Source organism: Hyaena hyaena, unplaced genomic scaffold (genome assembly GCF_003009895.1).
Source record: "Hyaena hyaena isolate Hyena2069 unplaced genomic scaffold, ASM300989v1 scaffold_1845, whole genome shotgun sequence".
Classification (NCBI taxonomy): Eukaryota; Metazoa; Chordata; class Mammalia; order Carnivora; family Hyaenidae; genus Hyaena; species Hyaena hyaena.
The window spans coordinates 77,839-103,465 of record NW_024082480.1 but is presented as its reverse complement, the minus strand read 5'-3'; the positions used below and the strand labels follow the sequence as shown (position 1 = coordinate 103,465).

Sequence of the window (25,627 nt, the reverse complement as noted above, 5' to 3'; positions counted from 1 at the left end):
AAACAATCAACAAAATTAAAAGGCAATCTATAGAATGGTATAAGATATTATCAAATGACACATTTTCTAATGGGATAGTATCCAATCTACATAAAGTATGTGTAAAAATGAACAACCATAAAACATATAATCTAGTAAAAATGGGCAGAAGACATGAATACATTTTTCCAAAGATGACATACAGATGGTCAGCAGACACATGAAAATATATTCAATGTTGCTCATCATCACAGAAATACAAATCAAAATTACAATGAGATATCACCTCACACCTTCAAGAATGGCTAAAATTAACACAGAAAAGAACAAGTGTTGGCGAGGATGCAGAGTAAGAGGAACCCTCTTATACTGCTAGTGGGAATGCAAACTGGTGCAGCCACTGTGGAAAAAAAAGTACGGAGGTTCCTGAAAACATTGAAAATAGAACTGAGCTCTGATCCAGCAATTGCACTACTAGGCATTTTCTCAAAGGATACAAAAATACAGATTTGAAGGTGTACATGCACCCTGATGTTTATAGCAGCCTTATCAAGAATAGCCAAGCTAGGGGCGCCAGGGTGGCTCAGTTGGTTGAGTGTCCGATTTCGACTCAGGTCATGATCCGACCGTCCGTGGGTTCGAGCCCCATGTCAGGCTCTGTGCTGAGAGCTTAGAGCCTGGAGCCTGCTTCAGATTCTGTCTCCCTCTCTCTCTGACCCTCCCCCACTCGCTTTCTGTCTCTGTCTCTCAAAATAAAGACATAAAAATTTTAAAAAAGAATAGCCAAGCTATGGAGAGATCACAAATGTCCATCAACTGTTGAATGGATAAACAAGATGTGCTGTGTATATACAATGGAATATCACTAAGCCACAAAAAAGAATAAAGTCTTGTCATTTGCAAAAATGTGGATGTAAGTGGAGAGTATTATGCTAATTAAAGTTAAGTGAGTCAGAGAAAGACAAATTCCATATGATTTCACTAATATGTTTAATTTAAAAAAAACAATACAGATGAGCATGGTCGGGGGTGAAAGAGATTTAGACCATGCGACAGACTATGGAGAAGAAACTGTAGCTTACTGGAGGGGAGGTAGGCCAGGGGATGGTTTATATAGGTGCTGGGTATTTCAGAAGGCAATTGTTGAGATGAGCACTAGGTATTGTATGTAAGTGATTATTCACTAAATTCTACACCTGAAATTTATTTCACTGTATTGTTAACTAACTGAAATTTCAATAAAAACTTAAAAAAATATATTTACACTATAACTAGTCATGCACAAGAGAGACTATTAAACTACAATATTGGAAACAAATTCCCTATTAATTTTTTTATAAAATATACCTAACATAGTCCAAAGTAAAACTGGATACAATTTATTGTCCTAATGACATATCTGTCTTTTTATTTTATTTTTTACAATTTTATTGAGATGTGATTGGCATATAACATTGCATTATTCCAAGATGTGCAGAATAACAATTCAATATATGTATACATTGTGAAATTATTACCACAGTATGTTTAGTTAACATCAGTCACAAGTTAATGTGTTGGAAAAAATAGAATTACTTTTCTCACTTATCAGGAGTAATGATTTTAAGAATATATAGGACTGTATACTTTAGAAGTAGATGCATGTGTGACTAGAGATTGGGATGGTTGGTGCTTTTATAGAAAAAAGTGCAGTAATAACAAAACAATGCATCAACAACAGGTAGCCAAACACAGTCTTGATTCCTTCTAACATTTTTAGTCTTTATTACTGACTTTATTAGTGAAAACTTCAAAGAATGCACATTAACATAAAATAACAATGGACTGAAAATTAGTGTTTTTTTTCCAAGATTACCTACAGAATAAAATAAATATAATGTATATTCTTTCGTAAGTTGTTTTTGGATGTGGACTGCATCCTGATTTCTCTAGCTATGGTTTATGTTTTCATGAAATCAGATATCATAATTCATGTGAGATATTATAAAATCTTCTAGGAATATATTTTTCTCTCTTTGGGTGACTTAATTTGAGTCATCCGCAAACACTCTTGTTAATTCTAAACATTTGCTAGGGTAAGTTTACTCCCCCAAAATGATTTTTCCTTGTATTGGTGGTCGTATTATTTTATAGATAGATTAGGAAGGGCCAGAATTGAGAATACTGTACTTTTTTTTTTAATTTTTATTTATTTCTAGGAGAGACAGAGAGAGAGACAGCGTGAGCAGGGGAGGGTCAGAGAGAGAGGGAGATACAGACACTGAAATAGGCTCCCAGGCTCTGAGCTGGCAGTCAGCACAGAGCCCGACGTGGGGCTCGAACCCACGAACCGCGAGATCATGACCTAAGCGAAAGTCGGACACTTAACCGACTAAGCCACCCAGGCGCCCCAAGAATACTGTACTTTTATTTTATGTATATCACTTACAGATTTCATATATTGTTCAAATTTTCAAAATGATCATAACTTTATTTGGTTATTGAAAACTGTTTAAGAATTATTTTTCTTTTTTTAACATAACATTTTTACATAATTCAAGACACTTTGTAGTTTGGGTTTTTAAATCCATACTCTTTTGCCACAATATTCAAGGTGCCAAGGCTCAAAACTAAATCTTCTTGCTAATCCACATTAATTACCAGATTCCAGGGTTTCCAAACAAAGACCAAAGTCCATCTGAAAACAATGTTTTCTGTTTTCAATAAAAAATGCCCAAATCAAATGAATTTGGATTTTGAATTTATTGTGCTACTCTTCAGAGTAGCTCTTCTTAATTCCTTCACAATGGGTAGGATAGGGACATCCTGGCTGGTAAGGCATGGAATTTCTCTATATTAGGTCTTATTCCTTTTAAAATTCTTATGGACTTCTGTTTTATTATTTTTAACAATTTTCAAAACGGCCTTTATGAATATACTCATAATTTATTTTTAAATGGCCTAGTTTTAATGTAAACAATATAGGTCTTATTGGGGCAACTTAATGACATTAATTATCTTAATGCTGTTATTTAAAAGTATGAATATTTTTAATATAGTTGTCAGAGTAATTATGGATTATTTATGTCTTTCACTTGGGGGTTTTAAGGCAGGAGTGGGTGTGGAGGGATAATATCTTGCTATGTAGATATTTTATTAGATTGTCTTGTCTGTCACATGCCACAAATCAAATGTCTAAATGTTATATAAATAAATGTTGTTTTATACTCATTGCAGAAGGTTTCCTATTCTCAGATAAGAACACTGTCTTAAAAGTCATACTTTTTGGAGTTTAATTACATTTTAAAGAACAATTCACAATTCTCATTTTTAGATCTATGTTATACATTATTTCAGTAAAATATAAGTATTTTTAAAAGTGACTGTAAGGGCAAATAAATACCTATACAATGATATGAGATAAAAGAAAAGAAGAATTTAGAAGGCAAAAGTTTTCTGGGGTTTTAGTTTATATAATCTTTGATCAAGAAGTTTTAGTGGCAGCAAATGTAAACTTATAGCCAATACTGCTGTATACTTTATATACCACATACCCAATAATGTTAATTGGCTAACAAAAGATCCTATCTAGTCAAAAACTTACCACTGATTTCTCTCCTCATATAAGGTTATGCTTAATATTATTTTCATTCAATGTATCTTAAAATTGTGTATTAAATATGGATATGCATATTTATACATATGATGCCAAAAATTTACTTAGCATTGAAAAATATAATAACACTTTCTGCTGTTGGGTTGAGGTAGTAAGAGACATGTAAGGAAAAATTATGTATGTTTTCCTCCATGCTTCACTACCTGATTTGCTAATATGCTTACATCCTTTGTCTCTATTTCCGTGATACCATCTTTTTTTAAATATATTTTTTTATTTTTAAAAATTGTTTAAATAGTTTTTATTTATTTCTGAAGGAGAGAGAGAGAGAGAGACAGTGTGATCAGGGAGGGTCAGAGAGAGAGGGAGATACAGAATCCGAAGCAGGCTCCAGGCTCTGAGCTAGATGTCAGCACAGAGCCCGACGCGGGGCTCGAACCCATGAACTGTGAGATCATGACCTGAGCAGAAGTCGGACGCTTAACCAACTAAGCCACCCAGGCACCCCTTAAATATATTTTTAATGTTTATTTCTGAGAGAGAGACAGACAGACAGAGACAGAGACAGAACATGAGAAGGGGAGGGGCAGAGAAAGGGAGACACAGAATCTGAAGTAAGCTCCAGGCTCTGAGCTGTCAGCACAAAGCCTGATGCAGGGCTCGAACCCATGAATCATGAGATCAATGACCTGAGCTGAAGTCAAAGGCTTAACTGACTGAGCCACCCCAGCGCCCCTATGATACATTCTTATCCTTTCTATGTTATGGTTGCTGTTTTATTAGATCTGAACATTCGAATACATTTAAAACCTCATTTTATTGTAACAGTAAGAGACTCCTTTCAAATTACATTTTGGTGTAGGCTTCCAATTTTGATTTATTTTTTAAACTAAATTCTTCCTAACCTTACTAATTACTAAATGAATAATGGACAAATACAGCCAGTGTATAAGAACTCTAGGAAGTTAACAGGAGAAACGGTGGAAATAGACAGCCAGCCATACTGCAAAAGAAGCCTACAGCAGTTTGCGCTTCAGCTCTAGAACTTTGATTCAGGGTATTGGGCCCCAATATTTAACTTAGTCAACATAGAAGGTTCCTCAGGGAGCACAGTGTAACTGGCAGTACCAAATGTGAATCTGAGCAGCCATGGTGACATGATGATACTAGCAAGGCAGGAAATCAGACTTTTTCACATGCCAGCTATTATGCAAGTGACATCTGTGTTTCATGGGGCTCATGACTCAAATACGTATTTTCAAAAAGGTACATCTTCTGTCTTAAATATATGCAAGTGTATAATTTCTATAAGAAGGAAATGGTAGGTAGGATTAGTTGCCCTTCATAAAGAAGCTGGAGCAAATTCCAAGCATGCTCAACTACTGCACCTCTTTCTAAATAAAATAGGTTATTCTGTCAGGTATATATGGTGTTTATAAATTAGTCTCCCCGTAATAGTACTTTATACTTCCTGTTTAGGATAGAGGTGGGTGGGTGTGTGGGAGGTAAGCATCAGAGAATGACTAATATTTATTGGGTCCCTCTATGAGCATGATTTGTTTTATGTGGGGTTTCCCTTTTAATCCTTTGACCAATATTATGAGGTAGATAGCATTATTATCATTTTCAGGTAAGAAAACTAAGCCTCAGAGATTAGGTCATTTGTTCATAACTAGGAAAAGATAGAGCTAAAATTAAAATTCAGGATTTACTTAATTCCCACTATTTTGCGGTGAGGAAAATTGAAGCTCGCTCCATGTCATTAGTCCTAAGCCTCTACTTACCATGTGCCCATCATAATCAGAATTTCTGTTGCCTCTGGCTTTTAATTTTGTTGCTGGAGAATAAAATTTTAGTATGCATATTGAAGTGATGGGTCTTATTGTATGAAAGTTATTTATTTATCAAAACAAAGTTGTTTTGTTTTGAGCAAGTTTGCTCTTGTACACAGAAGCTTACCAGCAATTCCTTTATTTTATAGTGAGACTGTTGCCTGTTAAATTTAGAGAAAACACTTATTTAATTCTTCCCAAAGAAGATAAGTCAATGTCTTATTTTAAAATGTCTTGTTTTTTTTAATAATGTTTTTATTTATTTCTGAGAAAGAGAGAGACAGCGTGAACAGGGGAGGGTCAGAGAGAGGGAGGGAGACAGAATCCGAAACAGGCTCCAGACTCTGAGCTAGTTGTCAGCACAGAGCCCCACGCGGGGCTCAAACCCACAAACCCTGAGATCATGACCTGAGCCCAAGTCGGACGCTTAACCGACTGAGCCACCCAAGCGTCCCTAACAAGTTGTTATCTACATCCAATGTTTTAAAGTTTATATATGGTAATTTGAGTTTTTCTTTACTTTGGCTTATCAGTAGATAGAAGATTTTTATTTCTGCAGTTTTTTTTTTTTTTATGACATTCCTGTGGTAGAGGATTGTAATTGAAACTGCATGTGACCACTAAAAGGTTAGCTGGGTAATGTCAATTCAAACTTTAGAATTGACTGCTAATCTTTTTCTTTTTTAAAAAATTGAAATGAAAATGTAAATTTTCACATATGGTGACTTTAGAAGGATGTTGGATCATGAATTCGGATGACAATACTCCTGGGACTAAAGATTCATGATACCCCATACTTAAACAACTGTAGTGTAAAACTGAGGGAAGTTCTTTACAAGCATAAATGTAAGTGGTATTGGGATTATAAAGAGATTATATTAACGAGGCATCTCTAGAGAAACAGTACCAGGATGTATGCATATTTGCAGAGAAAGAGATTTATTACAAGGAATTGACCCATACAATTATAGAGGCTGAGAAGTCCCAAGATCTTCACTTAGTAAGATAGAGACCTAGGAGAGCCAAACTATTGTTTCAGTCCAAGTCTAAATGATTGAGAACAAGGGCAGTCAGTAATGCAAGATCCATTCCAAAAGGCAGCAGGCTTCAGACCCAAGAAGAGCCAATGTTTCAGTCCCAGTCCAAAGGCCAGAAAAGACCAACATTCTAGCTCATCACTTAGACAGAGTACCCCCTTACTCAGCCCTTTTGCTCGATTCAGGTCTTTAATTTATTGGATGAGGCTCATCTACATTAGGAAGAGCAATTTGCTTAATTCAACCTATTTATTCCAATGTTAATCTTACCTACAAACACCCTCACATGACACACCCAGAATATTGTTTGACCAAATGTCTGGGCATCCTATGACCCAGTCAAGTTAATCCCCCAAATTAATCATCACAGTAATATATCTTAGAAACTCATAGGCTAGAAATTATCAGAATATGAAAGATAAACATTATGAATATATAAAGAACCCTTACAAATGAATGACAGCACAAAATAACCTAATTAAAAAATGAGCAAAGGTCTTGAATAGAAATATGCCAAAGAAAATATACAAATGGCTAACAAGCATATGAAAAGATGCCAACATAACCAATCATCAGGTAAATGTAAATCAAAACCACAATGCAGTATCACTTCACAACTCTTTAGGATGACTACTTCTGTGTTTAAAAAAATCACAGAAATTAACAAGTGTTGGTGAGCATGTGGAGAAATTAGAACACTTGTGCACTGTTGGAGAGTATATAAAATGATACAGCCACTACAAAAAATAGTATTATGATTTATCAAAAATTTAAAGTAGAATTACCATATGATCCAGCAATTCCCACTTCTGGGTTTATATCCTAAAGAATTCAAAGGAGGGGCCAAAAAACAAAACTGTTTTTAACTTGAGAGCAGAATGTACCTTATCCTTTGTGTCCACCTTTTTATTCTTCTCTAAATCGACATTTACATTTTAATGCCAAATTATTTTGATAACATTATTTTCTTGGATAAGATGCTCTTAAGAACTTTAAATTAACTATTCTTCCCCCATAAGCTTCTACTCAATAGACATCATCATAATAGCTTGCCTTCAACATTGGTAATGTTGAGACCCCACCACATTTCTAACAAATCGAGTCAGGTTTTATTTCATTCAATTTAAGAGATGAATCAGCTTCAGGTATCCTCTAAATGAATTACAAGTTAATTGGCTGAGTGTGTTCAGCATTCTGTTCATTATTTCTTTCATTCTGACAGTAATGTAGGCTGGATGGCACTGGAGAACTTGATGCAATGAAAATATATAAGAACATTTATGCTGGCTGTTATGGTGGATTATTTTAATCTACCTAGAACCTTATTACCATTTATTTTGCTTTCTGTTTTATTTTAGCTACAAAACTATTGTATGATCAATATACAATGGGAACCTAATGAGCTTTTTCTGTTGTAAATAATGTGAGGCTTATTCCATTTGATTAAAAATTCTTGTATGGCATATTTTCATCATCAGGAACGTGTAACTTGGAACTTACAATAGATGCTACTCATCAAGACTTTTTAAGTAGAGGAAGAACAAATTTATAATTTATCTTTGTTGAATGATTAACATACACACAGAACAACTGTACTATATTGCCTATGAATAGACACATTAATTATACAATCTGACTTCACTCTTTTGGTCATAAACCACGAATTAATACATTGCTTTCCCTCTTGATGTTTAAAATTCTTTTTCAAAGGTACCTGGGTGGCTCAGTTCGTTAAGCCATCAACTTTGGCTCAGGTCACGATTTCATGGTTCGTGGGTTTGATCCCGCATCGGTCTCTGTGCTGACAGCTCAGAGCCTGGAGCCTGCATTGAATTCTGTGTCTCCTTCTCCCTGTGGCCCTCCCCTGCTCACATTCTGTTACTCTCTCTCTCAAAAATAAAAATATAAACATTAAAAATATTTTTAAAAATAAAATTCTTTTTCAAAGGGTTGTAGCTTTAAAACAAATATGCACTTTTTTAGTATTATGCCAGTTTTAGCTATGATAACTTTTACATTTAAGTCATGTTTTATATGTTGTATACATTATTTTCTATTGTTATTTAAATCCAATTTAGGAGAGGGTTCCATTTTAAATTTCATCAAGAAACGGAATATTGAAATCAGTTTACATCTACAAAGGATTCGAGGTGTAGCCTCTGTGAGACCAGACCACCTTTTTAGGCAGAAGGCAGCAATAGAACCTCATACCTCATTCCATGACTTGCAGCCTTTCACCTCAACTCACTAGCATAGGCTTTCTCTCTCACTCTCTTGCTCTTTCATTCTTATTTTTTCATCACAAAAACATGCATATACATACAAGAGCTTTGCAGGATATAGATTTTTAATTAAAATCTATTTTTATATATTTTTTACCACCCCTTTAGATCATTGGAGACATAGGGATGAAGCTACTAGAAAAAAATCAGATATATATTTTTAGTTCTGTGATGGACATTCTGTGCCTTGTTGAGTGAGTCCTTTGACCCTGCTTTTCCCGACTCCTTATCAGTAAAATGGAAGTCCTTGTTCTATCATGCTTCTAATTTACTTCCTTCAGTTGCCTCCAGAATTCATTGAATTAAAATAACATATAAAGTCTATAGTTTATTGGAATAAAAAATCTAAGAACAAAACCGATAAGGTTATTATGAAATTTTCTGAATTCATAAATATGATTATTAAAGGCTACCTTATCTTCTTACACATCTCTTCTTACACCTCTCTTATTTACACTTTTAATTTATTATAACATTAGTACAAGACCTACACATGGCAAATCTAGATTAACTTGTCAAAAGACACCATAGTGATGTGATCTTGACTATTATTTTTTAAATGTATGTAGTGTGAATGTGAATACGTGTATCTTAGAAAATAATATTAACAAGTGCTGTTTCTAGAATTGTGGGTGATTTAAATTCTCTCTTTATGAAAAATTATCTTTATTTTCTACAATGAAAATACAATGTATTATTTATGTGATTACAATAATTTAAAATCAATACTGCTTATTTACTGGTGAACCTGGCTGACTCAGTTGGCAGAGAATGCAACTCTTGATCTCAGGGTTGTGAGTTCAAGCCCCACAAGTGGTGTGAAGCCTACTTTAAAAACCTGTAAAAATTAAAACTAAAACCAACAAGTTTAAAAAAAATACTATTTAATCTCTAACAGTTAAATTTGTCTTTACTTACTTTATTCCAACACACTTTCGTGTTACGGAAATATCATGGAAAGACCCATTTCAAAACGGGGAACACATATTAAGAACTGTGAAATTAATTTAGTTGCTATTATGTGTTGAAAGTAGCCTAGCATAGATCGTCCAGATTATCCTCTCTATAGTATTCTTTTCTTTTATTGTTCTAATTATTTTAAATCTGTTTTACAGCTACAAGACCGCACTCAGTTCAGTGACCGAGATTTAGCCACCCTTAAGAAGTACTGGGACAATGGCATGACCAGCCTTGGTTCTGTGTGTAGAGAGAAAATTGAAGCAGTTGCAACTGAATTGAATGTTGACTGTGAAATCGTTCGGGTAAGACATTTTCAATAATTTTCATGCTGTGATTGAAAATTGTCATAAAAGAAAGCTCTATAAAAATTGCATGAGGTGCTATAAACAAGAACATCAATAAAGTGAAAAAGGCAAGCCACGGAATGGGGGAAGTATTTTCAAATTACATATCTGATAAGGAGCTTGTATTCAGAGTATGTAAAGAATTCGTAAATTCATAAGAATTCAATAAAAAGGTAAATAATGCAATTGAAAATGGGCAAAGAATTTGAATATACATTTATCCAAAAAAGATTTGCAAATGGCCAATAAACACACAAAAAATATGTTCAATATCATTTGTCATTGTGGAAATTAAAACCACAATGAGGTACCACTTAATAGCCAATATGATGGCAATAATAAAAAAGACAAATAATAACAAGTGTTGACCAGGATGTGAATAAATTGGAACCATTGTACACTTCTGGTGAAAATGTAAAACGTTTTAGCCACGTTGGAAAACAGTTCTTAAATTTTTAACAGAGTTATCATATGACCCAGCAATTTCACTCTTAGCTATGAAATGAAATGTATGTATACTCAAAAACTTACATGTGCCCATTTGTTTTGTTTCTTAAATTCCACATATGAATGAAATCATATGGTATTTCTTGATCTCTGACTGACTTATTTCACTTAGCATAATACTTTCCAGATCCATCCAAATCCTTCCAAATGGTAATGTTGCATTCTTTTTTATGGGTGAGTAATATTTCATAGTATATATGTACTGCTTTTTCTTTATCCATTCAGCAGTCAATGGACGGACATTTGCACTGTTTACATAATTTGGCTATTATAGATAATGTTGCTATAAACATTGAGGTGCATGTGTCCCTTCAAATTAGTATTTTTTTAATTCTATGGGTAAATACCTTGTAGTATAATTCCTGTATTATAAGGTAGTTGTATTTTTTAAAAAAATTGTTAATGTTTTATTCATTTTTTGAAAGAGAGATAGAGACAGCATGAACAGGGGAGGGTCAGAGAGAGAGGGAAATGCAGAATCTGAAGACAGGCTCCAGGCTCTGAGCTAGCTGCTAGCACAGAGCTCGATGCGGGGCTCGAACCCACGAACCGTGAAATCATGACCTGAGCTGAAGTCGGACACTTAACCAACTGAGCCACCCAGGCGCCCCAGGGTAGTTCTAGTTTTAACTTTTTGAGAAAACTCCATACTGTTTTCTACAGTAGCTGCACAAGTTGACATTCTACAAACAGTGCAAGAGGGTTCCCCTTTCTTCAGATCCTCACCAACACCTGTTGTTTCTTGTGTTGTAAATTTTAGCCATTTGACAGGTGTGAGGTGATCTCATGGTACTTTTGATTTGTATTTCTCTGATGATCAGTGATGGTGAGTATCTTTTCATGTCTGCTGTTCATCTGTATGTCTTCTTTGGGAAAATGTCAATTCTTGTCTTCTGGTCATTTCTTAATTGGATTATTCATCTTTTGGGTGTGGAGTTTTATAAGTTCTTTATATATTTTGGGTAATAATCCTTTATCAGATATGTCATTTGCCAATATCTTCCCCCATTCTATAGGTTGTCTTTTAGTTTTGTTCAGTCTTTTATTCCCTTGGCAAAAGCTTTTTATTTTAATGAAACAAATGAGCATAAGGGAAAAAGAGAGAGAGAGAAACCAAGAAACAGACTCCTAACTATAGAGAATAAATTGATGGTTACAAAGGAAGCGGTGATTGAGAGGGATTAAATAAATAGGTGTTGGTGATTAAAGAGTGCACTTGCTGTGATGAGCACAGAGTGTTGTCTGTAAGTGTTGAAACACTGAATTATACACCTGAAACTAATAGTATGTTGTATATTAACTAAGTGGAATTTAAATAAAAACTTTAAAAAATACTTATACATGGATATTCATTACATCATTGTTCATAATAGCCAAAAAGTGGGAAAAGAACAAATGTCCATGAAGTGAATGCATAAGAAAAATGTGATATAGAATATAATGGAATTTAAATAATTCCATTTAATTTAAATAGAATATAAATGGAATTTCAGTAATGAAATACTGAAAAATGCTACAAAATAGATGATTCTTGAAAAAATTACGCTACGTGAAAGAAACCAGTCACCAAAGACCACATATTTTATGATTCCATTTATATGAAATATCCAGAATAGGCACATCCATAGAAATGAAAAGTAGTATCAGTAATTGTCAAGGGATTGAGATAGAGAGGAATGAAAAATAATTGCTAATGAGTATAGGGGTCCTTTTTGGTATGCTGAAATTATTCTGGAATTAGAGTGACTGTTGCACAACTCTGTAAATATATTTAACAAACTTTTTCACTGTATACATGAAATAAGTGAATTGTATGGTATGTTAAATATATCTCAGCAACATTGTTTAAAACATCACATGAGGTAATATGAAATAGATATCACATATTATGTAATGAATGTTTGACTGAAAAATTATATTGACCAGTCATGGGTACAGTAGTTTATGTTCAATCTGAAAAATGTAGATATGAGATTTAATTATTAGTATGCTCATAAATGTTTAACGAACAGCTAAGAAAAAAAAACATTTATAGCATTTCTTGATTTATGTGGCTGAAGAATCCCACCATGGCCGATTTCATGGATCATTCAATATGGAATTCAGAAGAGATGATAACAGTTGACTTTTTCAAGGAAGTATGAGCAAGCTTCAGCTCACACTGGAGATTCTTCCCAGAAGATCAAGAGGGAAATGCTATCAAAGAACAAATGACAAACTGCATCTTTCTTCTAAAGGAAGAAATAAAGTATTTTTACATACATAGATGAAGAAAAAGGGAATATAGGGAGAAACCACAAAGAACAGATTTCGAAAAATAATTGCTATTCTCAAAATAAATACTGTCTTGTTTAGAGTCTTGCTTTTTGTTTTGTTAGGATCCAGATGGAAAATAAAATTAAATCCTGCATTTACTGAGTATGCTATGTTATGTATACTAACAAAGAAATAGAAATGCATTAGACATTTTTCCTATTTTTAAGGAGTTTGGATACACAAGAATACAAATGACTGAAGAGGAATTGGAGTGGGATAATGGTATGAGAAGCCTAAATGCCAAGAATAAGGAACTTCAGAACATGTGTTTTTGTTCTTATCATTTTTATTTTTCAAATTGAAGTTATATATGCACACAACTTAAGGAGTTGAGTTGTGTCATACTTGCTATAAAACCAACATTCTTTATTCTTCCCCTCCTCCTATTTTTCAATAGGTGGAATCAACCACTTTTTACCTTCATCTATGAATAATATGTTGTATTTTTTTAATTTTAATGTTTTATTTATTTTTGAGAGAGAGATAGAGACAGTGTGAGCAGGGGAGGGTCAGAGACAGAGGGAGACACAGAATTAGAAGCAGGCTCCAGGCTCTGAGCTAGCTGTCAGCGCAGAGCCCAACGCGGGGCTCAAACCCATGAACTGTGAGATCATGACCTGAGCCGAAGACGGATCTTAACCGAATGAGCCACCCAGGAGCCCCTATGAAATAATATGTTGTATTAAGTAGAATTAGGTTTGGCTGTAACAGAAGGACTCAAAATAACAGTAATTCAGACAAGATATTTTAATTTCATGTACAAGTCCAAGGATATACAACTTAAAACTGGCATGGCAGTTCTACTCTATGAATTTCTCAGAGACTCTGGCATCTTCCACCTTCAATTCTGCCCCTTCTATGATGTACCCCTAGTCCACAATGTCCAAAATTATGACACTTATGGTCCAGGAAGCAAGATAGAGAGGGAGTAAAAGAAGAGTCAAGGGGTGTGTACCAACTATCTTTTAAAGAGGATTCCCAGAAACTGTCACAAGACACATTCACTTCTATCCCATTAACTGAAGATTAGTTCCATCATCATACCTAACAAAAGGAAGTTGCAAATGCAGTTAGATTCTGGGCAGCCATATGCCCAGCTAAAGTTTTTATTACTCTGGAAGAAGGAGAAGACAGATATTGGGAAATACCTAGCAGTCTCTCTTTTATCTGTTTATATGACCACTTCTTGATTTTTCAATGCTAAGCATTGTTGATTGATTTTCCACTATGAAATGTGAGACTTTTTCTTCAATCTTTTTCAAGATCGCTTCAGTGACCCTTTTACTTACATGCATACTTCTTCTTTTTTTATTCTCCAAGTTATAGTTATTTCATAATTTTTGTTAGTTATTAATACATAATATAATATAATAATATATTAATATGTAGTATACTATACTATACTATACTATTATATATAATATATTATATTATTTCTGTGTAACATTATACTGTTTTTGGATTTGTTTTTATTTTGTGTTCATTATTAGTTTTGGAATTTTTTTTTATTTTTGCTTGCTTAATTTTATAGGTACTTACTACTAATTTATTCTGAAGCACTTCTCAGGTGCATCTCTCTCTTCTCAATACATTCATAGACATTTGGTAGTGTAAAAGTTTTATCATCTTGAAGAAAACTTTCCTGAAATTTTTTGCTCTACTCCAGTCTGAATTGGTAGGTCTTCACTTGGAACACAGCTGTTAGCCTGAGATTTCCATTTTCAATATGGTTATCTTTTTGCTATGCTTTCAGTAAGATATCATGAAATTTATTGTCGTTGGGGCGCCTGGGTGTTTTAGTCGGTTAAGCGTCCGACTTTCGCTTGTCATGATCTCGCGGTTTGTGGGTTCGGGCCCCGCGTCGGGCTCTGTGCTGACTGCCAGCTCAGAGCCTGGAGCCTGTTTCAGTCTGTGACTCCCTCTCTCTCTGACCCTCCCCTGGTCACTCTGTCTCTCTCTCTCTTAGAAATAAATAAAAAAAATCATTAAAAAAAAAAGAAATTTATTGCCATTGGGGAGACCCCATTCTGCAAGAGAGAGGAGACAGTGATAGAATATTCCTAAACATACTTTCATAAAATGAAAGATATAAAAGTATTTTCCTTTAGGACAGTATTTGCTGGATCCCAAAGGGTTTGATCCATTGTGTTCTCATTTTCACTTGTCTTCATATATGTATTTATTTTTTTTAATTTCTTTGTTTACCCATTAATTGTTTAGTAGTATGTTATTTAGCTTCCATGTAGTTGTGTTCCTTCCAAATTTTCTTGTGATTGATTTCCAGTTTCAACTGTTGTGGTTGGAAAAGATGTATGACATGATTTCAGTCTTTTTTCACTTGTTGAGATTTTTTTTATGCCCTAATAAATGATCAGTCCTGGAGAATGTGCCATGTGTACTTGATAAGAATGTGTACTCCACTCCCTTGAGATGGGATATTCTGAATTTATCTGTTAGACCCATCTGGCCCAATATGCCATTCAGAGCCAATGTTTCATTCTTGACTTTATGTTTGAAGGATCTATCCATCGATGTAAGTGGGATGTCAAAGTCCCCTCTTATTATTGTATTACTACCAATTTCTTCCTCTACATCTGTTAATAGCTGCTTTCTTTACTTAGGGGTTTCATGTTGGGTGTATAAGTATTTACAATTATTATATCCTTTTGTTGGTCTTTCCCCTTATATCATTATGCAGTGTCCTTCTTTGTCTCTTGTTACAGTCTTTGTTTCAAAGTCTATTTTTTTCTGATATGAGTATTGATACACCACCTTTCTTTTTGCTTCAATTTTCATGGTAAATGTTTTTCCATCCCTTCACTTTTTATGTGCATGTGTCTTTAGTTCTAAAGTGAGTCTCCTTTGGCAACATTATAGATGGGTATTGCTTTTTATCCAATGTGTCACGGTACATATATATTTTTTGAGTGGAGCATTTAGTCCATTTAAACAGGTGTAAAAATTCTCAATAAAATACTAGCAAGTCAAATCCCATAATACTTAAAAGAATCATTCACCCTTACCAAGTAGTATTTACTCCTGGGTTGCAAGAGTGGTTTAATATCCACAAATAAATCAACATGATACACCCCATTAATAAAAGAAAGGATAAGAACCAAATGATCCTCTCAGTAGATGCAGATAAAGCATTTGACAAAGAACAATATAGGCGTAGAGGGAACATAACTCAACATAACAAAGGTCATATATGAAAAACCAATAGCTATTATCATTGTGGAATTTATATAATTTCACTCACATGTGGAATTTAAGAAACAAAACAGTTGAACAAACAACGGAAAAAAATATCAAAAAAAACCAGACCTTTAAATACAGAGAACAAAATGGTGATTGCCAGAAGAGAGATAGCTGAAGGGATAGGTAAAATATATGGAATCAAGAATATGTTTATATTTATGAGCACTGAGTAATGTGTATCGTTGTTGAATCATTATATTGTACACGTGAAACTAATATAACATTGTTAATTATTACTTCAATAAAAGAAGGGAAAAAGAGATATTGATAGGAATGGAATAATAGCAGGGGAGTTTTGCAACAATGGATAGTTTGTCTAGACAAAAAAATCAATAAAGGGCCTTAAACGACATAGTAGAGAAGATGGACTTTAAAAACATATATAGAGGGGCGCCTGGGTGGCTTAGTCGGTTAAGCGTCCGACTTTCGCTTGGGTCATGATGTCGCGGTTCGTGGGTTCGGGCCCCGCGTCGGGCTCTGTGCTGGCTGCCAGCTCAGAGCCTGGAGCCTGTTTCAGTCTGTGACTCCCTCTCTCTCTGACCCTCCCATGTTCACGCTGTCTCTCTCTCTCTCCTAGAAATAAATTTAAATAAATAAATAAAAACATATATAGAACACTTTACAAACATATACAGAACTTTCATCCAAAATCAGCAGAACTCACATTCTTCTCAAGCTCACATGGAACATTTTCCAAGAGAGATCACATATTAGACCGCAAGTCTCAATAAATCTAAGATGATTGAAATTATATTAAGTATCTTTTCTGACCACAACATCCTGAACGAGAAATCAATTACAAGGAGAAAATGGCATCATAGATTTCTTAGAGACAAATTAAAACAAAAAATGACTTACAGAATCTATGGGATACAGAAAAAGTGGTTCTAAAAGGGAAATTCATAGTGCTACAAGGGAAGTCTCAAATAAACAATTTAACTATAGAACTAAAGTAATGATAAAAAGAAAGAAAGAAAACCAGAGTTAGTAGAAGGAGGAAATAATAAAGATCAGAGTGGAAATAAATTAAATATAGAGTAAAAGTGAAAGACAAAAGATCAATGAAACCAAGGGCTGTTCCTTTAAAAAGATAAATGTAATTCACAAATCTTTAGCTAATTTCACCAAGAAAAATGAGGGCTCAAAGAAAAACAGAAAAGAAAGAGAAATTACAACTGATACCACAGAAATACAAGGGTTCATAGGAGATTATCATAAATGCTATGCAGCAACACATTAGACAACCCAGAATAAATGGATAAATTCCTGGAAACACAATATTCCAAGACTGAAACATGAAGAATAGGAAATCTGAGTCGACTGATTATTAGTGAGGAGAATGAATCAATAATCAAAAACCTCTAAACAAACAAAAGATCAGGACATGATGATGTGGCTGGTAAGTTCTACCAAATATTCAAAGATGATTTAATGCTTATCCTCAAAATCCACCAGAAATTTAAGAGGGGAAAAAGCTTCCAAACTCATTTTAGGATGCCAACAATATCCTGATACTCAAACCAGATAAGGATACTACAAAACAAGACAGTTACAGTCCAATATCCCTGATGAACATAGATGCAAATATCCTCAATATTGGGAAATTGAATTTAACAATACATTAAAAAGACCTTACAATGTGATGAAGTGGGATTTATTGTAGGGATACCATGATGGTTCAAGATCTATCAATCAATCAATGTCATACAGTCATGTTAGTAAAATAAAACATAAAAATCATATAATCATCTCAACAGATGCAAGAATCATTTGACAAAATTCAACATCCATTTATGATAAAAAAAAAAAACTCTCAATAGTGTGGGCACCGAGGGAATGTACCTCAACATAATAAAGGCCATACATTGACAGACCCACAGCTAATATCATTCTCAAATGTGAAAAACAGAAAGCTTTTCCTCTAAGATCAGGAACAAGTTAATGGTGCACAAGCTCCCCACTTTTATTCAATATAGTATTGGAAGTCTTAGCAACAGCAATTAGGAAAGGAAAAAAAATTTAAAAAATGTACACATTGGAAAGGAAGAAGTAAAACTCACTATCTGCAGATGACATAACACTATAGAAAACTCTAAAGAACCCACCAAAAAATTGTCATAATAAATGAATCCAGTAAAGTTCAGATTACAAATGAAAACACAAAAATTTTTGTTTCTATACACTAATAAAGAACAGTCAGAGAAATCAAGAAACAATGACATTTTCATTCACATTGAAAAGAATAAAAAGCCTAGAAATAAATTTAATGAAGTAGGTGAAATACCTCTACATTCAAAGGTATAGACAATTGAGAAAATAAATTGGAGAAGACACAATGAAATCCCTATCAGAATTCCAGTGACATTTTTCACAGAACTAGAAAAAAAATTGATTCTAAAACTTTTATGTATCCCCAAAATATCCTGAATAGCCAAAACAATCTTGAGAAAGAAGAACAAAAGTGGAGGCATCATACACCCTGACATCAAACTATAATAAAAATATATATAATCAAAACACTATGGTATTGCTATGAAAACTGACACATAGATAAATGGAACAGATTAGTGAACCTAAAAATAAGCCCGCATATATATATATACAACATACACACACATATATATATGTGTGTTATATATAAACAATATACACAACATATATATATACAACATATATATATATACAACATATATATATTATATATAAACAATATATACAACATATATATATATATATATATACAACTAATTTGTGACAAAGGATGCAAAAAATATATAATGGGAAAAGGGTAGTCTCTTCAATAAATGGTGTTGGGAAAACTGGACAGCTACATGCAAAAGAGTGATATTGGACCACTATGTTACACTACATACAAAATTTAGCTCAATAATGGATTAAACATTTCAATGTTAGTCCAAAAACAAAATTCCTGGAAGAAAACATAAGTGGCAACCTCCTTGTCTTACTGATGCTTTCTTGGATCTGTCTCCAAAGGCAAGGGGAACAAAATAAAATAAACAACTGGGGCTGCATGAAACTAAAAAGCTTCTGCACAGCAAAGGAAATCATCACCAAAATGAAAAGGCAGCTTACTAAATGAAAGAAGATATTGGCAAATTATATATCCAGTAAGAGGTAATATCGAAAATAAAGAACATATACAAATCATTAACAAAATAACAAACACCTAGAAATGAACCCACAGCTATATGGCTAATTAACCTTTGACAAAGCAGGAAAGAATATCCAATGGGAAAGCGACAGTATCTTCAACATATGATGTTGGAAAAACTGGAGAGCAACATGCAAAACAATGAAATTGGACCACTTTCTTATACCATACACAAAAATAAATTCAAAATGGATAAACAATCTAAATGTGAGATACGAAACCATTAAAATCCTAGAGCAAAACACAGGAAACAACTTCTTTGACATCAGTTTTAGAAACTTCTTACTAGATAGGTCTCCTGAGTCAAGGGAAACAAAAGCAAAAGCAAACAATTGGGACCTCATCAGGACAAAAACTTCTGCACAGTGAAGGACACAATGAACAAAACTAAAAGGTAACCTGAAGAATGGGAGAATATTTTTTGCAAATGACATATCTGCTAGGGATATGTCTCCAAAATATATACAGTACTTAAAAAACTCAACACCCAAAAGTGAACGATCCAAGTCAAAAATTGGTAGAAAACATGAATAGACATTTTTCCAAAGAAGACATACAGGTGGCCAGCAGACACATGGAAAGAAGCTCAATATCACTGATCATCAGGAAAATACAAATCTAAACTACAATGAAATATCATTTCACACCTATCAGAATGGCTAAAGTCATGGGGCACCTGGGTGACTCAGTCAGTTAAGCATCCAATTCTGGATTTTAGCTAATTCATGATCTCATAGTTCATGAGATTGAGCCCTGCATCAGGCTCTGCACTGATAATGCGGAGCCTGCTTGATATTCTCTCTCTTCTCTTTCTCTGCTCCTCCCCTGCTCATGGTCTCTCTCTCTGTCTCTCTGTCTCTCTCTCTTTCCCTCTCTCTCTCTTAAAATAAAGATTAAAAAAAAGAATGGCTAAAATCAACAACACAAGAAACATCAAGTGTTGACAAGGATGTGGAGAAAGTGGAACATTCCTGCACTGTCGGTGAGCCACTCTGGAAAACACTATGGAGTTTCCTCAAAAAGTTAAAATAGAACTACCCTATAATCTAGTAATTACATTACTATTTATTTACCAAAATAATACAAAAATACTAATTCAAAGGGATCATGCACCCCAGTGTTTATAGCTACATTATCTACAATAGCCATATTGTGGAAACAGCTCAAATGTTCATCAGCTGATGAATGGATAAAGAAGTGGTAAATATATACAATAGAATGTTACTCAGCCATAAAAACTAATGAAATCTTTCCATTTGCAATGACATGGGTGGAGCTAGATAGTACTATACTAAGCAAAATAAGTCAGTCAGAGAAGGACAGATACCATATGATTTCACTCATATGTGGAATTTAAGAAACAAAAGAGCATAAAGTAAAAAAGAGAGAGGCAAACCAAAAAACAGACTGTTAACTATAGAGAACACACTGATAGTTATGGGGGTGTCCATTGGGGAAGGGGTTAAAAAGGTGATCAGTATTGAGGAGTGCACTTGTGCTGAGCACTCAGTGTTGTATGGAAGTGTTAAATCACTAAATTGTACACCTTAAGCTAAAATTACAGTGTATGTTAACTAACTGGAATTAAAGTAAAAACTTGAAGAAAAAGAAAAACAACCCAATTAAAGAGTGGGCAGAAGACCTGAATAGACCTTTTTCCAAAGAATACATATAGATGTCCAGGAGGCACATCACTACTCATCATGGTAATGGAAATAGAAACCACAATGAGATGTCACTTTTCACATGTCAGAGTGGCTAGTTTCAGAAAGACAAGAAAGAAGTGTTAATGAGGATGTGGAGAAAATGAAAATCTTGTACACTGTTGATGGGAATGTAAATTGGTCTATCTGCTATGGAAAACAGTATGCAGTTCCATCAAGAGTTTAAAAATTGAGGAGCGCCTGGGTGGCTCAGTCAGTCGGGCATCTGACTTCAGCTCAGGTCATGATCTCATGGATCGTGAGTTCTAGCCCCGCATTAGGCTCTGTGCTGACAGCTCAGAGCCTGGAGCCTCCTTCGGATTATGTGCCTCTCTTCCTCTGCCCCTTCCCCACTCATACTCTGTCTCTCTCTCCTTCAAAAATATATAAACACTAAAAATTTGTAATAATTTAAAAATTGAGCTACCATAGTATCCAAAAATTCCACAACTGGTTATTTATCTGAGGAAGACGAAAACACTAATATGAAAAAAATACGTGCACCCTTATATTTATTCCAGAGTTAACTTATAATAGCTTAGGTATGGAATACATCCTAAGTTCCATGGATGGATCAATGAATATAAAAATGGTAGTGTGTATATTGCATATATACACCCACATCAACCCTTAGTTTGTTCTCTGTATTTAACAGTCTCTTATGTTTTGCCTCCCTCTCTTTTTGAAACTATATACATACATATCCTGCTATAAAAAATTATGTAATCTTGCCATTTGTGATAACATGGAGGGACATTCATGGTATTATGCTACATAAAATACATCAGACAGAGAAAGACAAACACTGTATGATTTTTGCTTATATATGGAAACTAAAACGAAAAAAAAATAAAAGCATATCTTTACATGTGGAGAAGAGATCGTTGATTGCCAGAAAAGATGGAGGTTTTGCGGAGCAAAATGGTTGAAGGGAATTAAGAACAAACTTCCAGTTGTAAAGTAAATAAGTCATGAAGAAGTAATGTACAGCATGAGGGATGTAGCCAATATTATTGTGTTAACTTTATAAGCTGAAATATGGTATCTAGACTTATTGTGGTGACCATTTCACAATACATATAAATGTCAAATCAATAAATTTTATACCTTAAACTAACATAATATTTATGTCAACTATGCATCAACAAATTTTAAAAATGAAGTCAAGAATGCCATGATCAATCTCACACAGCTAGTCAATGAATAGAGGCCAAATATCTTTATTATTAGTCTAATATTGTTTCCATTTCCACTTTACCAGTGTATGCCTTATCATAAGAATTACTTTGAATACTTCTTTAAAAATACAGACTATTTCATTCCAGTCTTACTAAATCAGGATTAGCTGGAAAGGATTTGGGAATATGTATGTTTCCATTTCCTAGATAATTAAGATCAGGTAAATTTGGAAAAGTTCACTTCACCACACCATACTATGTCATTGTGGTTAAATATTGTAGCTGGTTCTTTCCCTTTATAACATTTGATCAGTTTTTGTGATTTATATTTTCTTGTCAAAATTCTATTGTCTCTACCTTTACTAAATGGGAAGTTTGAGTTCCATGAGGACATATATCATGGCTGGTTGTTCACAACAGAGACTCCAGAACTAGAACTGTGCTTGGTACATACTTGATTTTCAACAATATTTGTGGAAAAAATGTTTAACAAAATGGTGTACCCTGTACGTATAGCATTCCCACCATACAAATATATAATAATATACACTTAAACAAACAAGAGTTTTAAATATTGTTTTATATTATTTTAATTTATTTAATCTGTTATTTCAGTTTTTTAAATATAATTTATTGACAAGTTAGCTAACATACAGTGTATACAGTGTTCTCTTGGTTTTGGGAATAGATTCCCGTGATTCATTGCTTACATACAACACCCTGTGGTCATCCCTACAAGTGCCCTCCTCAGTGCTCATCAGCAATTTCCCCCTCTCCCTAATCCCCCATCAACCCTCAGTTTGTTCTATGTATTTAAGAGTCTTATGGTTTGCCTCTCTCTCTGTTTTAAACTATTCCCCCCCTTCGCTTCCCACGTGGTCTTGTGTTAAGTTACTCAAGTTCCACATATGAGTGAAAACATTATATCTCTCTTTCTCTGACTGACTTATTTCACTTACTTTAATACTCTCCAGTTCCATCCACGTTGTTGAAAATGGCAAGATTTCACTCTTTCTCACTGCCAAGTAGTGTTCTATTGTATATATATATACAATATATATATATATATATACCACATCTTAATTTTTTATTATAGTTTATTGTCAAAATGGTTTCCATAAAATAGCCTGTGCTCATCCCAACAAGTGCCCTCCTCCACGCCCATCACCCATTTCCCCCTCTCCCCCAGTATTTAAGATTCTCTTGTGATATGCCTCCCTCCTTCTCCTTAACTGTTTTTCCTCTCCCCTCCCCTAAGGTACACTATTAAGTTTCTCCTGTTCCACTTAGGAGTGAAAACATATGGTATCTGTCTTTCTGTGTGTGACCTATTTCACTTAGCATAACACCCTGAAGTTCCATCCACGTTGCTAAAATTGACAGATTTCATTCTTTCTCCTTGGCATGTAGTATTCCATTGTATAGATAAACTGCAATTTCTTGATCCATTCATCAGTTGACGGATATTTAGGCTGTTTCCATGATTTGGCTATTCTTAAAAGTGCTGCTATGAACTTTGGGGTCCATGTGCCCCTATGCATCAGCACTCCTGTATTCCTTGGGTAAATTCCTAGCAGTGCTATTGCTAGGTCATAGGGGAGTTCTATTGTTAGTTTTCTGATGAATGTCCACACTGTTTTCCAGAGAGGCTTGCACCAGTTTACATTCCCACCAACAGTGTAAGAGAGTGCCCATTTCTCCACATCCTCGTGAGCCAGCATCTAGAGTCTCCTGATTTGCTCATTTTAGCCACTCTGACTGGTGTGAGGTGGTATCTCAGTGTGATTTTGATTTGTATTTCCCTGATGAGGAGGGACGCTGAGCATCGTTCATGTGTCTGTTGGCCATCTGGATGTCCTCTTTGGAGAAGTATTTGCTCATGTCTTCTGTACATTTCTTCACTGGATTATTTGTTTTTTGGGTGTGGAGTTTGGTGAGTTCCTTATAGATTTTAGAGACTAGCCCTTTATCCAATATGTCATTTGCAAACATCTTTTCCCATTCCTTCAGTTGCCTATTAGTTTCATTGACTGTTTCCTTTGCCACACAGAAGCTTTTTATCGTGATGAGGTCCCAATAGTTCATTTTTGCTCTTGATTCCCTTGCCTTTGGAAATGTGTTGAGTAAGAAATTGCTGCAGTTGAGGTCAAGGAGGTTGTTTCCTGCTTTCTCCTCTAGGGTTTTGATGGTTTCCTGTCTCACATTCAGGTTCTTCATCCATTTTGAGTTTATTTTTGTATATGGTGTGTTGGAAAACATTCTAGTTTCATTTTTCTGCATGTTGCTGTCCAGTTCTCCCAGCATCATCTGTTAAAGAGACTGTCTTTTTTTCCATTGGATACTCTTTCCTGCTTTGTCAAAGATTAGTTGGCCATACATTTGTTCATTCAATTCTGGGTTCTCTATTCTATCCCATTGGTCTATGTGTCTGTTTTTGAGCCAATGACGTACTGTCTTGATGATTACAGCTTTGTAGTAGAGGCTAAAGTCTGGGATGGTGATGCCTCCCGTTTTGGTTTTCTTCTTCAATATTACTTTAGCTATTCGGGGTCTTTTGTCGTTCTATACAAATTTTAGGATTGTTTGTTCTACGTTTGAGAAGAAAGCTGGTGCGATTTTTATTGGGATTGCATTGAATGTGTAGATTGCTTTGGGCAGTATTGACACTTTAACAATAGTTATTTTTTCCAATCCATGAGCATGGAATATTCTTACTTTGCTTTGTGTCTTCTTCAATTTCCTTCATAAGTTTTTTTATACTTTACAGCATAAAGATCTTTTACATCTTTCGTTAGATTTATTCGTAGATAGTTTATGTTTTTGGTGCAATTGTGAATGGGATCAGTTTCTTGATTTCTCTTTCTGTTGCTCCATTATTGGTGTATAAAAATGCAATCGATTTCTGTATGTTGATTTTGTACCCTGTGACTTTGCTGAATTCATAGATCAGTTCTAGTAGGTTTCTGGTGGAGTCTGCCGGCTTTTCCATGTAGAGCATCATGTCATCTGCGAAAAGTGAAAGTTTGACTTCTTCTTTGCCAATTCTGATGCCTTTTATTTCCTTTTGTTGTCTGATGGCTGATGCTAGGATTTCCAGCACTATGTTAAACAACATTGGTGAGACTGAACATCCTGTCCTATTCCTGATCTCAGGAGGAAACTCTCCGTTTTTCTCCATTGAAGATGATATTAGCAGTGGACTTTTCATAGATGGTTTTTATGATGTTTAAGTAAGTTCTTACTATCCCGACTTTCTACAGGGCTTTTATTAAGAAAGATACTGTATTTTGTCAAATGCTTTTTTTGCATCTAATCACAGGATCATATGGTTCTTATCTTTTCTTTTGCTAATGTGAGGAATGACATTGATTGACTTGTGAATATTGAACCAGTCGTGCAATCCAGGAAAAAAAATCCCACTTGATCCAGGTGGATAATGCGTTTTATATGCTGTTGACTTTGAT

At 34.4% G+C, this 25,627-nt stretch overlaps 1 protein-coding gene across 1 annotated transcript in view; it reads left to right on the top strand.

The window, feature by feature from the left end:
* The window catches only part of LOC120226835 (highly divergent homeobox), a gene marked incomplete at its 5' end in the record, with an annotated part of 127,272 nt that overhangs the window by 40,061 nt on the left and 61,584 nt on the right, over window positions 1-25,627 (top strand). The window contains one exon of the mRNA XM_039225004.1: window positions 9,841-9,987. Coding sequence (XP_039080935.1) covers window positions 9,841-9,987 — 147 coding nt within the window. The remainder of the gene's footprint in view (window positions 1-9,840; window positions 9,988-25,627) is intronic.